Below are 18,350 nucleotides of genomic sequence, written 5' to 3' on the forward strand. Positions count from 1 at the left end.
GAGATCCAGAGGCCTTCATGATTCCTCGGCCTCCCCAGCGAGGCTGCAGCTGGGTGCCGATCAGTGCTGGTAAGTGTAGGGTGGCTCCCTAAAACGTGGGCACCTTTGCACTGCCCAGCTGGCACTACGATGCCTGGATGGCATTGCCAGGCTGGCAGGAGCACTGGGTGCCAGGGTGGCATGCAGTGGTGCCTGAGTGCCAGGCTGGCACTGCCAGAGGGTGAGGCGGGCCATGCCCATTAAATGAGGGTGAAGGGAAGGTTCGAAGGGTGGGTTAGTAGGGGCCTTTGGGAGATTGGTTGGGTGATGGAAGGGGGCCCTAGAAGGGAGTGGGTGCTGTAAGGGGGCTTGGTGGGGCCTGAAGAAGGATGGACCCCCAGGGACCCCATAGCGCGGTGTCCTCACCTGGGGGGTGTGGGGTAGTGTTCATGTGTGTGGGGGTGACATTGCCCATGGGTGGGAGGTGTGGGGGACCCACAAGCTCACTTAGAGATTGTGGCACCCTTTCAAAATGGCTGCACAATCTTGAAGTTCAGCTCCCCAGTGCTAAACGAAAATTCTGAGTGTGGGCTAAACCGGTGAGAAACTCCCAGGGCCCAATAAAGTGTCTGAGTGTCATTGAATAGCAGTGGGGAACTCGCCAGCAGAGCCGGCGGGAAACTCCCTGAAAAACCCGCCACAAATTAAATTAGAAATCTTTTGTGAGAATTGGGCCCTGTGATTTTGAGGCTATTTGTTCTGCTAGTGGAACTGCAAAATTGGACAATGAACTGACAGCATTGCAACTAGTAGAACTGTTGAGTATTAAGTGATTTTTGTTTTTACAAGCATTTTCATGATTAAATTAGCTTTGAAAATCTCCATAAGTTGAACAATGGGAAAACTGAAAAACTTGTTAAGTAAGTTGTTCTTATTAAATAACAGAATTATCAATTTAATTTATTCATATTGCACCTGCTCTCTGTACCAGAGCCTCTTTTTAAAATGTAATTCATGGGATGTGGGTGTCACGGGCTGGTCCTACATTTGTTGCCCATCCCTAATTTCCCTTGAGAAGGTGGTGGTGAACTGTTGTCTTGATCTGCCCTATTCCATGTGGTGTAGGTATACCCACAGTACTGATAGGGAGGACGTGCCACGATTTTGACCCAGCGACAGTGAAAGAATGGTGAGATATTTCAAAGTAAGGATGATGGGTGGCTTGGAGGGGAACCTTTATGGCAGTCGGTGGTGCAACCCATTATAGCATTGGAGAGACGTAGGACTCCGCCTAGTTTACCTGCCCCATATCTCCATATCATCCAGTTTATGTTCTTGGATGTGCTGCTGTGATAAAATGTTGGTTTGCCTTACGTAGGGAAAAGAAAGGGGGGAAAATTGAAAAGCACTTATTGTCGTCCTGCCTTTATGCAGCTAAAGAACAATATGAGTGGCACAGTGATTAACACTGCTGCATCACAGCGCCAGGGACCTGGGTTCAATTTCAACCTTGGGTGACTGTCTTTGTGGAGTTTGCACTTTCTGCCCGTGTGTGCTTGAGTTTCCTCCGGGTGCTCCGGTTTCCTCCCACAGGGTTAGGTGTGTAGGTTAGGTGGATTGGCCAAGCTAAAATTATCCCTTAATGTCCAAACGATTAGGTGGGGTTATTGGGTTACAGGGGTAGGGTAGAGTTGTGAGCCTAGGTAGGGTGCTTCCTCAGAGGATCGGTGTAGACTCGATGGGCCGAATGGTCTCCTGAATTGTAATGATTCTAATTCTAAATATTGTTGGGAACCTTTCCTTATTGTAGGAGGTACATGATAAGATAACATCTGCACAAGGAGAAAAATAATTGAGAGAATTTTATAACTCTTGGAAGTAGACAATCTGCTGTGTTGGAATTTTTAAATGAAATTCCTCTTGCTACATGAGTAAAGACATAATTTGAAATAAATGGGTTGCACTTCTATTCAGACAGTTCAAAGAGGGATTTCTTAGGGTGCATTAACAATAGCATAACTTCAGGGCTTTAGTCCTTAAAGTAGGAGATTAACAGGTGTTGGCGGAGGGATGGTCTTGAGGTAGTCGTGCACTGACCCTGGATGGCCTGAACTTGAATGACCTTTTCTCTCTCTTGAGTTGTGAATATTGTTGTTGAACAAAGAACAGTAAAGCACGGGAACAGGCCCTTCAGTCCTCCAAGCCTGTGCCGATCATGATGCCTGTCTAAATTAAAACTTTCTGCACTTCCGGGTTCCATATCCCTCTGTTCCCATCCTCTTCATGTATTTGTCAAGATGGCTCTTAAAGCCTCTGACTATCCACTCTGTCTTTGCCTCTCATAATTTTGTAAACCTCTGTCAGGTGGCCCCTCAACCTCCTTCGTTCCAGTGAAAACAATCCAAGTTTATCCAACCTCTCCTTATAGCTAAAACCCTCCAGACCCTCCCCAAAGCCTCCACATCCTACTGGTAGTGTGGTGACTAGAATTCTACGCTAATTCCAAATGTAGCCTAACTAAGGTTCTGACAGCTGCAGCATGACTTGCCAATTTTTGTGCTCAATGCCCTGACCTATGAAAACAAGAATGCAGTATGCCTTCTTGACTAGATTATCCACATGCGTTGCCACTTTCAGTGATCTGTGGACCTGTATGTCCAGATCTCTCTGCCTGTCAATACTCATAAGTGTTCTGCCATTTACTGTATAATTCCCACCTGTATTACGCCTTTCAAAATGCATTCCCTCACATTTGTCCGGATTAAACACCATCCCTGTAATCTCTCCGCCCAAGCCTCCAAACGATCTATATCCTGCAGTATCCTCTGACAATCGTCTTCACTATCCGCAACTCCACCAATATTTGTGTCGTCCGCAAATTTACTAATCAGACCAGCTACATTTTCCTCCAAATCGTTTATGTATACTATGAACAACAAGGGTCCCAGCACTGATCCCTGTGGAACATCACTAGTCACAGCCTTCCATCCATTCAAAAAAACACCCTTCCACCGCTACCCTCTGTCTTCTATGACCGAGCCAGTTCTGTATCCATCTTGCCAGCTCACCTCTGATCCCGTGTGACTTCAGCTTTTGAACCATGAGGGACCTTGTCAAAGGTTTTGCTGAAGTCCATGTGGATAACATCCACTGCCCTTCCTTCATCAATCATCTTTGTCACTTCTTCAAAAAACTCGAGCAAGTTAGTGAGACACGACCGCCCCTTCACGAAATCTTGCTGCCTATCGCTAAGTCCAATGGTTTCCAAATGTAAGTAGATCCTGCCCCTAAGATTCTTTTCCAATACTTACTTTCCCTACCACTGATGTAAGGCTCACCATCCTATAATTTCCTGGATTATCCCTGCTACCCTTCTTAAACAAAGGAATGACATTGGCTAATCTCCAGTCCTCTGGGACCTCGCCTGTAGCCAGTGGGGATACAAAGTTTTCTATCAAGGCCCCAACAATATCCTCACTTGCCTCCCTCAGTATTCTGGGGTAGATCCCATCAGGCCCTGGGGACTACCTTAATGCTTTTGAAGATGCCCTACCTCTTCTGTTTTTTGATATCGACATGACTCCGAATATCTACATACCCTTTCCAAGACTCATCACTCACCAAGCCCTTCTCTTTGATGAATACTGATGCAAAGTACTCATTTAGTACCTTGCCCATTTCCTCTGGCTCAACGCATAGATTCCCTTCTCTATCCTTGAGTGGGCCAACACTTTCTCTGGCTAACCTCTTGCTCTTTACATACCTATAAAATGCATGGTATTCTCCTTAACCCTGTTTGTCAAGGACTTTTCATGACCCCTTTTAGCCATCCTAATTCCTTGCTTGAGTTCCTTTCCACTTTCTTCATAATCTTCAAGGGCTTTGTCTGTTTTCAGTCTTCTAGACTTTACAAATGCTTCCTTTTTCTTTTTGACTTGGCTCACAATATCGCTTGTTATCCAAGGTTCCTGAAACTTGCCATACTTATCCTTCATCTGCACAGGAACATGCCGGTCCTGACTTCTAATCAACTGATGTTTGAAAGAATCCCTCATGTCAGATGTTGATTTGCCCTCAACCAGCCACCCCCAATCTAAATTCTTCAGTTCCTGCCTAATATTGTTGTAATTAGCCTTCCCCTAATTTAGCACCTTCATCTGAGGCCAGCTCTTATCTTATCCAAGAGTATCTTAAAACTTACGGAACTATGGCCACTGTTCCCGAAATGCTCCCCTACTGAAACTTCAATCACCTGTCTGGGTTCATTTCCCCAATACCAGGTCCAGTACGGCCCTTCCCTAGTTGGACTATTTACATGTTGTTTCAAGAAACCCTTTTTCCCCCATCCAAGCTTCTAGCACTAAGTGTCCCAGTCAATACAGGGGAAGTTAAAATCACCCACCACAACCCTGTTGTTTTTACATCTTTCCAAAACCTGTCTACATATCTGCTCTTATCTCCCGCTGGCTGTTGCAAAGCCTATAGAAAATCCCCAACATTGTGATTGCACTCTTCCTATTCCTGAGCTCTACCCATATTGCCTCGCTGCATGAGCCCCTGAGATGCTCTCCCTCAGTATAGCTGATATTTTATCGTTAACCAGTAATTCATCTCCCAAACCTTTTTACATCCTCCTCTATCCTGTCTGAAACATCTAAATCCTGAACTGTTTAGCTGCCAATCCTGTCCCTCCCTCAACCAAGTCTCTGATAACAACCACAACATAATTTCAAGTACTAATCGAAGCTGTAAAGTTCTTCTGCCTTATACTTCTCGCGTTGAAACATATGCACTTCAGACCACCAATACCACTGTGTTCAGCAACTTCTCCCTGCTTGCTCTTCCTCTTAGTCTTACTCGCCTTAGCCTCTGGCTCTCCCTCCGTTACTTCACCTGCTGACCTACTGCTCTAGTTCCCACCCCCCGCCAGACTAGTTTAAACCCTTACCGTGTCCACTGCTGCAGTTCATCCCTCAGCCATTTTCAAATTTTAAGTGAATTTAACTAAAGTGACGATGAATTAAAATAGGCTATTTACACTGTTCTGAATTGATTGACTTTCCCCAGCTTTCTTGTTCTGCTATTATTTTCATGGTGCTGTGCAAGAAGGATTGCTATCAAAACATTGTGTTGTTTTGTTGACTAATTTTCTTGATCGAGCATGGTGTGTTGATAAGTCATGAAAAGTGGTCACTAAATTAAAGCAGTATATTTTGGTTCTGACAAACATAGGTTTTGACATTATGTGGCTTCATCCACCCATTGAATAACACAGTTCAGTATCAATCAACCACTTCCATGGAATCCCTAGTGCAGAATGAGGGCATTGAGTCTGCACCAACCCTCCAAAAGAGCATTCCACCCAGTTCCCGCCCCATCCCCGTAACCCTACGCATTGATCGTGGCAATCCACCTAACTTGCCAAGGGGAAATTTAGCATGGCTAATCCAAAGAACCACCTAACCCGCACATCTTTGGACTAATAAAAGAAATGGACTGATTGAATGGTCAAATAAGTTGACAAACTGATGCTGTGAAGATAACTTTATTGAAATAACATTACAATAGAACTGCAGTTTAGCCTAAAAACATTTCTTTCCTAGAATATTTAATTGGACTTGCATAAACATTTTATTTACTTTTACTGAAAGGATGGTGTATATGTAACATTTTCATCCAAATAAATGAACTGTTGATCAACACAAAAGCAAAATACATCAGTTTCTGGAAATCTGAAATGAAAACAAAGTGCTAGTAATGCTCAGTAGGACAGGCAGCATCTGTTGAGAGAGAGAGAGAGTTAAGGGAGTAGTAATGATGAAGGGTCATCGACCTAAATTGTTGATAAACATGTTTTCCATTAGCGTGGATATTCGCTATGATTGTGGTGATGGAACTTACTCAACTGTTCACAACTTGTTTAATCTTTAGTGCTGCACCTTAAGTTTATTCAAACAGGTTATTTATTGACGTGTAATACTGGTTACTTAACTGGAGGCTATTTTAACAACCGCTACTTTTGTTAATGTACAACCAAATATTTAGGAAGAAGGAAAGGAACTTCCTCAGTTTGGAAATTCATAAGTTTGTGCAACGCTGGTAAACTAACGAGCAGTGTGGTGCTCTGAAGTCACATGCTCTTGATGATGTTCCCATGGGGCCTCAACATCAATCTGTGTGACAGTGAAGTGCAAAGGCCTTAAAGTTGTTAAAGCAACTCAAGGACTCCAACTATTTCAGCCTGCGCATATTATATGTTAGATTTTAATGAGTAGAGTTTTTACGTAAATTGGAAAAAGGTTGTGATAGGAAATCTAATAGTTTTATAAAATAGGACACTTCGACACATGTTGCCCTCTTTACTTAGTCCTTTCAGAATGATAAGTGTGTTCCAAGAGTTGAACTGCTATATTTTTGATTAGTTATTTGTCTTCGTGTATAATAGTCGGTACAGAATTTCAAAAAAGTGATATCCAATTTCCAAGGCTTGCTTGGGGTCTTCTTGAAGCAGATCATGACTGTTTTTTGTGCTGATTACATGTCTCCTTTAGTTACCAGATGCATTGAAGTTTTGTCATCTGATGTGACTGTCTTAAAACACAAAATTGTGTATCTATAGGAATAGGTAAAATTAAAAAAAATCCTCAGCTGCTAAATATAAGGGGAGCTGCCGGTTAACAAATACATTTTGGCCGGAGAATCGCTTCAGGATAGATCTGAATCAAAACAAAAGGGAAAATAATAATATGTTGTATACTGGTGCTCACCTAGAAAACAGCTCATGCCAGTGAAATGGCTGACAATATTGTGCTGGTACTGTAATTGTCTTAATACTTCATATCTAATTATGCACAACTACTTTACATTATCAGATCGTGAAAATGATACCTTCACTGTAATATTGTATTAATACAAGACTTTCTCACCTCTTTATGATCAGTAACCTTACAGCCTTATTTATCAAGATTCATAACCTATCATTGTATATCGCAATAGCTCTTTAGGTGATTTTTGTTGAACACTACTCAGTCGGTTCCTTTTTTAGGCATTAATTTTCCCAAGAATTGCTTACAGAAACTGCTTGGTTCCAGTATTTAAATGTTCCCCATGAATTAAACAGGAAAGATTTTTTGGAAAACACAAACGTTTGAAGCTTACACTGTAATTGCCAACTTTCTGTATCCCAACTCTGAAATAGGCTGACGGATAAGACAAATATCAACTTCAGGCAAAATGTTTTCAGGATTTCGCGTTGTTTCTTTTGGAGAAGAAATATGTGGAAGAAGCTCTCCTGAATTTTTCATATCCATTTCTCTGGGACCTGGGGGAGTTCTGTTGAATTATTTATGATATTTTATATTATTTAATGTAAAATGAACTGATTGCAGGCGGCCTCTGCGTCACTGATTTATTTATTTATATTCTAAAGCACTAAAATAAAGTATTATCTTGTTATTTTTACTAATTTATTAAGCCTCCATTCCAGTTGGAATGCTAACTATATCCATCTTTAATATTTGAGACCAGTGCTGGAGTCATGCAGTTTCTGTTGATTTTGTTTGCAACATAAAGAATGTTTGAAATTGAAAGCATGTACTGTTACTTCTTAGAACACTGATAATGTGCCCTCTGAACTGTAACATTTGACAACGTGAACTGTATTCACAAAAAGTATTGCCTGGTTTAACACATCTTGCTCAATGTGGCTTGTATTTGTGCCAGCCTTTTGCAAGTGTGGATCCAGAACATTTTCAATTGGGGTGGAAAAGAAAAATTAAAGAAGAGGGAGAACAATAGAAGCTGGGACATTCTATTCCTGCTTGTTATGACTTTGCATGCATACTGTAACAATACCAAAAAGATCACTTGGCACACCATCCTGTTAATGGAAATGAAATCCTTTCGTCATCAAAAGTTTAAAAAATTGTGACTGGGGAAACTATTTAACTAGATGTCATTTCTGTAGAGTTCAGTGTATTTGTTGCGTCAATTTAATATTTACAGGACTGGCACTTGGCTAGTAAATTTACAGGGTTGATACCCTGGCATGGCAGCATGAAGTGATCTAATCTTCAGCTAAATTACCCTTGCTACTTGCCCATCTTTAATCACGTTATTAAATGAGAAATTAAAATGTCTGAAGAGCCCGTTTACTGCAGTTCTTAGACTGTGGACCCACACTAAAAATGCTCCTAATTTAATAAACTGATAATCTCACTCAAATGGCCAGCGGGCAATGAAATAAAAATCATCTTGGGGATTGTTTTGAGGGAGTATTTTGAATTTGGGGTTGGGTTGTATTGGGGCAAAAAGTAAGGAGTTTTATTGTGTATCTAAAGGTCTGTTACCTATTCTGGTAGTGCGCAATGCTTTTACTGCTTGCTTTAGGTGGAAGGAGTTTCGTTCTGGGGCACTAACATCTCCCACCATGTTTTGGACACTAAATAAAAAAAGCAAAAACAGTATTATTTGTTTGTTTTTTATGAATAGGCAAACTACACTCATTGCACTTTGTCATTATCTAAGGTTATATTTTCACAGAAATCTACAGAGCAACACTAGCACAACAGGAATAAATTGCATTAATAGAGCACCTTTTAAAATAAAGCGACGCAACCTAAAATTTGAAAAAATACAAAAATAAGGGAGAAAGAATTTGAAATCTCTGCCTAATTTGAAGATGGATGGGAAGAGCATTATTGGAATAGGATATATATCAAAAAGCATTCTGCAGCCTTAGTGATACTGTATGTTGGAGCAGCAATGGAAGCATGGACTCAATGTCCCCAAATGTTACCTGCTCTCTTTGCCCTACCTGATACGTAATCTAGGAAAGAAACTGAAGGATTTCCCACCAAAATGCTAATAGTTGATCGCCCTTTGCAGCCACTTCCATTAGATGGTATGAATCAGTTCTGAGATCTGCATTAACAACTGATTTTGCAATTGTTTTCATTCTTCCTCAACACATAGCATATTCAATTTCATACTTCTTGCACAGTTTGTTAAAAGGTAAATCGCGGTGGGCATCAGTATCATGAGAATTCCAATTCATTATGAGAGTCAAACAGACGGGTCCTATAAGCCCCTGTCAGCTGGTGTTGCTTATATAGATTACGGTATCAAATTTTAATATGCTGCAGCAATGGTTAGTGTCAAAGCTTTTTTTTATCACTTTTATTCCCAGCATGGGTCCCAAAATTTAATGTAAATTAATGCAAATCATTGCAATTTTTGAATCTTTTAACTCCTGAATTTCCCATTCCAATCTCTCATTTTACAAATGTTTTAACCTGTTTTACTGATTTGTTGTTTCTACTCGCACAATTGTGACGCATCAAGATTTTGTTTGATTGTAATTTTGATTCATAAGCTGTACAATGCACTGGACGTCTAATCCAGAGAAAGGTTGCTATGGTAACTGACTGAGGCTTTAAAGAGCTGTTTCAGGTCAGGAGCAAGGTGCCTCATTTGTGAAACAAATTAGATGGCTAACAGTGCAACACAGCTGTAAAGACTGGGTAATTTTGGCAGTAGTAACTATTTAGAACGCAATTTAACAAATTATTTTGCACCACGCACTAAAGATTTGTTTTTATTTTACCTTCATTGAACAAGATTACGTTTTCCTGGAAATCCCATTTTCAATTCCCTAACTGATAGTGAAAAGCAATTTTGTTCAATATATCAGTGATGGGATTAGAGTGGACAAGAGTCTCCGTTTCTTCTTCATCATGCTTTGCTCTCCACAAGATTTCTGAGTTTAATTCACATTGGTTCAGTATTATGTCCAGAATGAATTGATTGAATGGTGTGCCAAGCCCTTCAAGGTATTGTTACTGTATAAACTTTAAAAAAATGTATCATTCTAAATCTGAATCTGTTTCAAAACATCAATGGTAGATTGGAGGTTGTAATGTATGTATAAATAGAGCAGTACGAACAGTCCAGTATTTTTCAATTGTTTATGGATTGGTCTCACTCAGATATGTTTTCGTAACCAAAAGCGCACTCCATTCCTGTTATATTACTTCTAGGTATTGATTATGGTAGTGTTCTTCAGTATTGCACAGTACTGTTTCTAATGCATTATATCTAATTTTTCTGTCATACAGATGTTTTTTTAAAAAAACGTGCCCCTTCCCTAGACAAGCTGCCTGTGTTAAGTGATCATCTGTGCAATGTAGTTGTCCTTTATTGTAAGCCTGGAATTGTTCACAGTTTGATACCGAAGCCAGTTTGTCAGTCACTTTGCATTTCAGAATTAACGTATCGTGGTTAAAATATTTTTTTTTCTCAAATGTTTTATTTATTTTTTGCTATATTAAGAGAGCCTTGACCTTAACTGAACAGTCCTTTTGTACATGCCGCACATCCTTCAAACACGGTAAACATGACTGAAAATGACTGATCTTTCTGGTTTGGTAACAAGTAGTACTGGAAGAGAGGGTTTGTGTAAAATTACTTATGCAGGTCTAAGAGACAGTGAGTAATGGCAATTTTCTGACTTTTCCCATGCAGTGTTAATTTAACCAAGACCGGTAGGGAAAATTATGCTATAAGTGCAACCAGCAGTAACTCCCAGCTGGACTGAAAACTGGGAAATGGCAACTGTGTGTAACCTTAAACCTGATTCTGCTTACTGCTTGGATAGTCACAACAGTCAATATTGGGTTAGTGATCTAATGAACTTAAATGCAAACTTCAATATAATTTTTAATTTGATACAGTCCAAAGTTCTAACTGGGCTCTTATTTGCACAAATTTTTTTTTGAGGTGTAATGGACATAATATCCTGTTTGTTCAGTCTCATTTTTCTCCCTGTATATGCTCCATGCACTTTGCATAGATTTTTCCTAGCATAATAAAAAAGTTCTTGCGGCCAAATGGGTGAAGATATTGCTCGGTGTAGAACTAAATTATAGAGATTAAAGATTCAAGGTTCAATTCCCTGTCTGTACTGAACTACCAAATCTGGCTGGGCCATCAATTGGTAGGCTTACAGTTAGACCGTCAGGATCCCAACATTCATATTGGTGCTCTTATGCATGTCAATTCCTTGGCTGAGATTCCATTTATGGTTGAGTAACCTGCAGACATTCATTGTCCACTACTTACGCAAAGTACCTATGGTACTTTTATGGAATCAACCAAGCAAAACTCCATGTACTTGAGCGAGGAGAGAAGGAAAGTTATACAATGTATATATAGATTATTGCTTCAATATCTGTTTTGAGTTTATAGTTAATGTGGATTGTATAATATAATACTCCAAATAAATGTGCAAAATTACAGAATTTTCCAAATTTACAGCAATCCAGTTTATAAAAATTCACATTCTTCGGGTTGAGGGGATGTCATAAGGGAAGATTGTGGCTGAAATTGTTTACAGGAAAACCGCTTTTCTTGGGGATGGCTGTAATTCACATTTTTGGCGTGTCCAGGGTTTGAAATATGCCACTCTGGACATGATTTATGGTTTATCATATCTGAAACAACAATGATGAAAGACTACTTTAGAGCGAGTTAAAGAAAATCTGGCTGACGTATGGACTGTGAACATATCAGGATGCTCAGAATAATTTGTCAGTTTATTGGAGAATTTCTTCCCTGTTTCAATGCAGAAAAAATGATTGTACAATGTATATCTGAGGCATTTCAAATCTATTTTATCCAGATTCATGAATACCTGTTTTGTTTTCAGGTCCGTGGTTTGTGCAGAACATTAATGATGTAAAATGCCTGGTTTTCATTTTAAAAATACATTGATTCTGATTGTGTGTGCTTGGAGTGGGAGAAGGTAAAATGAGTGCTCCTGCGGGGACCGGGTGCAAAGAATGTTGACAGAAAGGTGGACTTTGTTCCTTTTTGATATGCATCTTATCTGTGCATAAAGCAGCTTGAAACTCAGGTATTTTTCTCAGTCTTCTCTGTCACTTTCCAGCACCTTGGTCAATTGGCCTTTATTTGTTTGAAAAACCTTGACTGTGAATGTTAGTGAGCGATTTATCCGTGACTGGCATCTCAGCAGAGCCTGTTACTTCCCTCACCCAGCTTCTGCATTTGAATTCTCCTCTTCTGTCCCAGCTAGAGGACTTGAACTTCGAGCTTGATTTTCTGTAACTTGTTTGATTAATTGGTTGCAGTAGATCATAGCAGATTAGGTATCTAGATTACTGGGGAGTATTGTCTCTTGTCATTGTGGTAAGAGATAAGTAGAGCCATGTGTGAGAAGATATAAATGCTTAGAATATGGGAATCTTAAATTTCCCAGTTCCTTTTTACATTCCTTTGCCTTCTCCATGTATTTTTGTTCATCTTGCTAGGATATTACACGTTTTAGGTTCCTCCTCTCGTCTCAAGTGCCATTTCCTTTAAACATCTATTCAGATTTTAGAATGCAATGGGCAATTTTTTTTGTCATTTCATAAGTTGTGACAAAACCCAAAGGATAGCTTCTATTTGCAAAAGGAATGAAGGATGCAGGATAAAAATACCACTGGCTGTGATTTATACCTCATGAAATTCTTAGCAACAGATGAGTTAATGTCAATGCCAAAAGTCAGATGCGAATTGTATCACATGACTCCATCATATATTCTAATTATACCACTTGTTAGCTAAGTAATTATAATCCAAAGAAATTGATGAAAATGGTCCATTTCAAAAGCAGGCTCTGTTGATTGGAGACAGATTCCCAGTATTGTCACCATTATGACATCCCTACAAAATACAAAAATATTTTGCAAGAATTATATTTGTGAGGCGCAGTCACATTGGAAAGTAACAGTTTTAAGATGATGGAGGAAAAAAATAGAAAAGCTGTATGAATTGTCACTACTTGGATGCATATCAAAGAAACAAACCTATTTTGGTTTCAATAACCTCTTTGGTTATTTCAGTTATAGTGTGTTCTGTGTTTCTATGTTACCGGTAAGAAGAATAAGTGACTTAAAAAAAAAAAAAAATTGCGCCTCTATACTGTTTTAAGAAACCCTCAGGGACATTTGACACACTACTTCAAAACCACTTAGTGCAGGTACTTTAGGCTAAATTGTTAAATTTAACAGTGAATTTTCAAGTGTTATGGCACACCTGTTGGTGAATGTTAATTTTATTCAGTTTTGCACAAATTTAGTCCGCCAATCCGAAATTTCATTTTATTCTACACAGTGCCTCTGACATTTTGTTGTGGCATTCTGTGTCCACAATTGTGTATTTCTGTACAGACTTCTTGGGCTCTGTTTTCTGAACGTACCATATTTTAACAGTATTGTTCGCATTTTAAAAAAGTATATAGAAAAACTGCAGTTAATAATTGACAATTTTATAGGTTGGGGCTTGAGAGGCAAACAGTTTCACAGGAAACAATTCATCTTTGCTGGTTAAGGGCTTTTCAAGCATGATCGTTTTTACTGTAACCCCATTTCTTTCCCTACCCGTTTCATATTTTGCCCCATGTGAGCATTTATCAAATTCCCTCTTGTGATCAATTTTGCTTTAAATCTACATATGGTAAAGCATTTCATATTCTAATAGTCCTTTGCATGCAAAAAAATCCTTTAAAGAAACTACATGGTTTTAGTACTAATCTTAACTTTCCGCCACCTCAATACCAGTTTATCAACCAACAGAAATAATACTTATGTTTACTCTCAAACTTTCCAATGTATTGCTTATACTTTGTGTTAGATTCCCCTTTAACCTCAGCTCAAACAAATTCAGCCCACTGAGTATTCTTTAAAATCTCTAATCCCTAGTAAACCTGTGTTGTGTAAAGTTATCATACACCGCTGTGTGAAGAGGCATTGCTTTCGATTCATACAAACAGAAATACTTGCGATCACTTTTTAAAAGTTAGGCCAGCCAGTCCTGTCTTTGAAGATTGGCAACAAAATATGTAACGTCTAAAGTATCCAGCAAAATCCACCACCGTATCCATAAATAGCAATATCCTGTATGGGTGACTGAAGTGATGGTTTGCGTTGTACAGTACAAACAATGTTTCTGTGAATCTTTGGGCTGGGGAAGAATCAGTGGTCTTTGTACTGCAAATTCAAAAGCTGTTATTATCTCCCCCTTTTCCTACTCTCACTTTAAATGTAGATTTTAAATCCTATGTAACTGACTCAGCAGTGGGGCACATTTGTCTGACTTATTTTTGTTTTAAAAGAATGGATTTAATATTCTCCAACCAAATAAAACTCTGACCTATTACGTGGAAATCATTTATTCGTATTAAATAAGATTTGCTGTTTTTTTAAACTTGGGATCCGAAATTGGCAAGTCCTACCCAACTGAAAATACTCCCAAGTACAATGGGCTGTGCTTGTTAATTAGTTTAGTATTAGCGCTAGTCCAACTGTATTGAAGTCAAGTTTATTAGTGTAAATTTTGTTTATTTCACCTGTGCCCTTTATATAGCAGTGATGAAGAAGAGGTGTTGATTCGGTTATATGACATCACAAAGCATCATTAAATTGGGTACCAGAATTTATAATAGACAGTTCTGGCATTTTGGAAATCATAAATGGCCCTTTACAATGCACCATATCCAGACTTTTCCCGTGGCACATTTCTTCATTCTTCATACCAAAAATGTACAAGTAATTTCTGCAGTTTTCTCATTGGCTGATTAACTGGAATTCTGAATGAACACTATTTTACACATGAACAATCTTATCATTTTCACACACTGGTAGAAATTCATTCAGTCACAGTTACAATTAACTGTTTTAAAATATATTGGGAATCTGAAATAAAAACAGAAAATACTGGTAAATGCAGATCAAAGAGTAAAGGTTAATGTTGTAGAAGGGACTCTCCACCAGAACTTTGGACATAAGAGCCCTGGACATTTAAAGATTTCTGGCAGAGTAGATCAATATCAAACATACTTAATGTTTCAGTTATACACTATCATTTTCACAAACTAGTTTGACGTTCAAAGCACACTATCTCAGACAAGCATTTCAGGAATTTTTACAAGTGTTGGCTGCAGAATATTCAAGTGTAAGCTACAATAGTTGAGTTGGGCTCATTTAGCTCAGTTGGCTGGACAGCTGGTTTCTGATGCAGCGTGATGTCAACAGCGTGGGTTCCATTCCCATACCAGCTGAGGTTATTCATGAGGACCCCGCCTTCTCAACCTTGCCCCCCCCCCCCCCCCCTGCTTGAGATGTGGTGACCCTTGGGTTAAATTACCACCAGTCAGCTCTCCCCCTCAAAGGGGAAAGCAACCTGTGGTCATCTGGGACTATGACAACTTTACTTTAGTTGTTTCGGTACGCAGGTGCTCCTTAATGTTCTTGAATGACAGAATCTTGAGCGATAACTTATTTGTGTCTCCCTCTGAATACATATACTTACGATTTAAAGCCAGTGACAATGGGCTACATGTCCACTGAAGTATACATAGCGCATTTGGATTTTGAGCACCGATAACTGCCCCATTCTCAAACTAGCTCACCGTCCCACATTCAGGTAATGTTCAAAAAACGGGTGCCCATCTGGTCTGTTTGACCTTGCATTATAATAACAGTTTACAGTCTGAAAGAATTGTATAATTTAAAAAAAAGTTTATTTTGCAGTTGATTATAAATGTATTTCTTGTTTCTGTGTCCATTAATTATCAATGTCTTGTATAGATGTTGTGAAACTTATTTTTTGCACTACTGTTAATCGATTTGTTTTAAAACTGGAAACTGATTTCAACTTGGAATACTGAAATACCCTGTGTCTTACTGTAAGTGACCAGTACTTTTTAGATTTTTTGTAACTTGTGTGGTCCTTTGCATTGTACAGTATGTTGGGAAACAATGATTCTGTCTCTGTGCATGTGGAATTTTTGATTGTTATTGCATAAGAATAACATGAAGTTTAACAAATAACAAAGTTCTAACTGTAACGTGTTTGTAGTACTTACTGGTTGTTTTAGGCTCAGTTTCGGTACAAAAACACTATTCTTCTAATAAATTCTGTTTGTTAAATTTTATGCTGTCTGATAATTTCCTTTTTCTGTCCTCATTGCTTTTTATTTTCTTGCACACTTTTGTTCTCTGAAGAGCTGACTGTGGCATGGATTTCTGGTAATGTTCCCATTCAGTTTGAACTTGGAAGCAGCAGCACATTTGCATTTATAATCCTTGCTCCTGTGTCTGACATTCAAAACATTTATATTTTGGAAATGTTTTAATTCGGCACTACAAAAGGAAGGAAAAAACATGTTACCTGTAAGAGTCAGAAAATAAACCTAGAAGTGCATAAAAATATTTGGGTCTAGGCCCTGAAAATCATTTTGAATTAAAAGCAGTCACTGTTGAAACTCAGCAACTTTTAGGCACTTTAGAAATAATGCTAACATTAGATGTTAACATTGCTAACTTCTGGAGAGTGTTTAGTTCCATTATCATTGGTTTTGCATTGCATATGTTGCTAATATTAAATGATTGTCAGCTGTTCAGTGTATTAGTACCATAGGAAATGGCACATAAATCATTACAGTTCAATGTTTGCCAATATACCTGTTTGCTACTGTCAATTAGGAAGCTTTTATTAAATAACCTTTTTGCAAAATTTGCAATGAATGTTAACATTCTGCAGCTGCTGAAACTGTCTCAGCACAAAAGTACTGGCAGCCTTGAATAATATTCTTTGTATTGATATTTCCTGATTTATAATATGCATTGCCCCAGATTGCTTCTATCAATGCAAGTGGCAGATTTGCAACCACCAGCATGCACTCTATTGCTATCCAACTCAAAATGCTCTTTTCAGATACTACCAGCTTTTTGGTAGGAAATATTTAATAATTTTGCTGGTTTTCATTACTGCTTTTTCATTAATTAAGTGGACAAAGTATCACAATTTAGAGATTTTAGTGATAACCAGTTAAAACTCGGTTTACACACAAATACAATGGCATTATAAAAAAAGTTCTGAAATGGGATAAAAATGCAAAACAAATTATTTCTTTCTTCAATCCAGTTTAGATTTTTTCATACATTATTTCTACTTTCTCTTAGTTTTAAGGCTAATTTTAAAAACAAACCACAGAAACAGGAGATAATTAATTTTTTTTGTAAAGTGCCATAAAGCCATATTTCTTTATAATTATGATCATGTTTTTTGAGGTTGTAACTTTTCTTTCTCATCTCTTTTTTTTGTCTTCCCCACTTCTAAAGATGTTGTTCATGCTATATTGTAGTTCTAGGGGTGGTTAGTAGCATAACTGACAACCCTGTAAAGTAAGCGAGGCAAAAGCATGACAATTGCAAATGTGCATACTGCTTTCAGAAACTATTATTCCAGCTTCTTGCTGCTGGGTGGTTGGCGGCCTAACTGTGGCTCCCGTTAGCATTACATCAGGATCACTGTCCTTTTAGTCCATTGATCTGGTGGCCGATCTCCCACCCTCTCCCCATGGGCTAACCATACCTTCTGACAAGTGCACAGCAGATAAAACAGGTCAAGAATGCAAGTTCTGCATTCAATTGTGCAGGGATTTATGCAAGGCTGTTGACTTTAATTTTGCCCGAAATATCAGATCAGCTGCTCACAACTGAAACTCTGTTACCTGATGATGAATTTGGAGAGATTGATTAGCAAACTTTAAAGTGCTTAATGAAAATCTGATTAGATTTGGTGTGCAGGAGCAGATCCTCTAGAGTTCTATGAATGACGCTAATTAGTTAAAGTTACCATAGATGATAAGTAACAAGTATTCCAAATAAAGGCGTATTGTACTTGTACCATTGTTCCTTATACACATTGGATTTCTCCTCAGAATCTTGCCGTAATTAAAAGTTCCCATATCTATTTTAGACACTAATCTGTGGTTACTTAAATCCAGCGTTTTGAAATATTACTTTCAATAACACACACTTGAAAGTCCCTCCAAATTTGTTCTCCGAGATGGGTGACTCTCTATATTTATTGCCTGTTTCCTCGTCATCCTCTAGGCCTTGTCCTTGAGCTGCTTCCTTGTGGTGATGCTGCACTAATGGTGAGATAGGGTATTCCAGGATAATGAAATACAGGTTGATGATGGAAACTTAAACTACTGCTCCGGATAGCTCACAGACTTGCTCGCATTAAAGGAGCTTAAGCACAGTTCTTTTTGCAATGTAACAGTCACTACACTTCAAAAAACAGGAATTGATTAGTTGGGCTTTGAGGCCATGAAAGGTAAATAAATTAAAATGTTTTTTTTCTTGGGGGCAGCACGTGGCGCAATGGTTACCACTGCTGCCTACAGCACTGAGCATCCGGGTTTGATCCCAGCTCTGGGTCACTGCCCGTGTGGAGTTTGTACATTCTCTCCGTGACTGCGTGGGTTTCACCCCCACAACCCAAAGATGTGCAGGTTGGGT

The 18,350-nt window shown here is 38.8% G+C and overlaps 2 protein-coding genes across 8 annotated transcripts in view; one reads left to right on the forward strand and one right to left on the reverse strand.

Annotated features, from left to right (window-relative positions):
• Positions 1 to 18,350, forward strand: part of LOC140393330 (uncharacterized) — a 141,394-nt gene that overhangs the window by 94,411 nt on the left and 28,633 nt on the right. The window contains exon 8 of one of the 6 annotated variants that reach the window (XR_011935575.1): positions 7,178 to 15,973. The exons of the other annotated variants lie outside the window; for them this stretch is intronic. The gene's annotated coding sequence lies outside the window, so the exon portion shown is untranslated. Of the gene's footprint in view, positions 1 to 7,177; positions 15,974 to 18,350 lie in introns of those variants that run through there. 6 annotated transcript variants of the gene reach the window in all.
• Positions 12,518 to 18,350, reverse strand: part of LOC140393331 (slit homolog 1 protein-like) — a 477,252-nt gene continuing 471,419 nt past the window's right edge. The window contains exon 37 of one of the 2 annotated variants that reach the window (XM_072479670.1): positions 12,518 to 12,702. In XM_072479670.1, coding sequence (XP_072335771.1) covers positions 12,692 to 12,702 — 11 coding nt within the window. In that variant the 3' untranslated portion in view covers positions 12,518 to 12,691. Of the gene's footprint in view, positions 12,703 to 15,584; positions 16,182 to 18,350 lie in introns of those variants that run through there. The other variant, XM_072479671.1, reaches the window with a different exon arrangement.

Source organism: Scyliorhinus torazame, chromosome 16 (assembly GCF_047496885.1).
Source record: "Scyliorhinus torazame isolate Kashiwa2021f chromosome 16, sScyTor2.1, whole genome shotgun sequence".
NCBI lineage: Eukaryota > Metazoa > Chordata > Chondrichthyes > Carcharhiniformes > Scyliorhinidae > Scyliorhinus > Scyliorhinus torazame.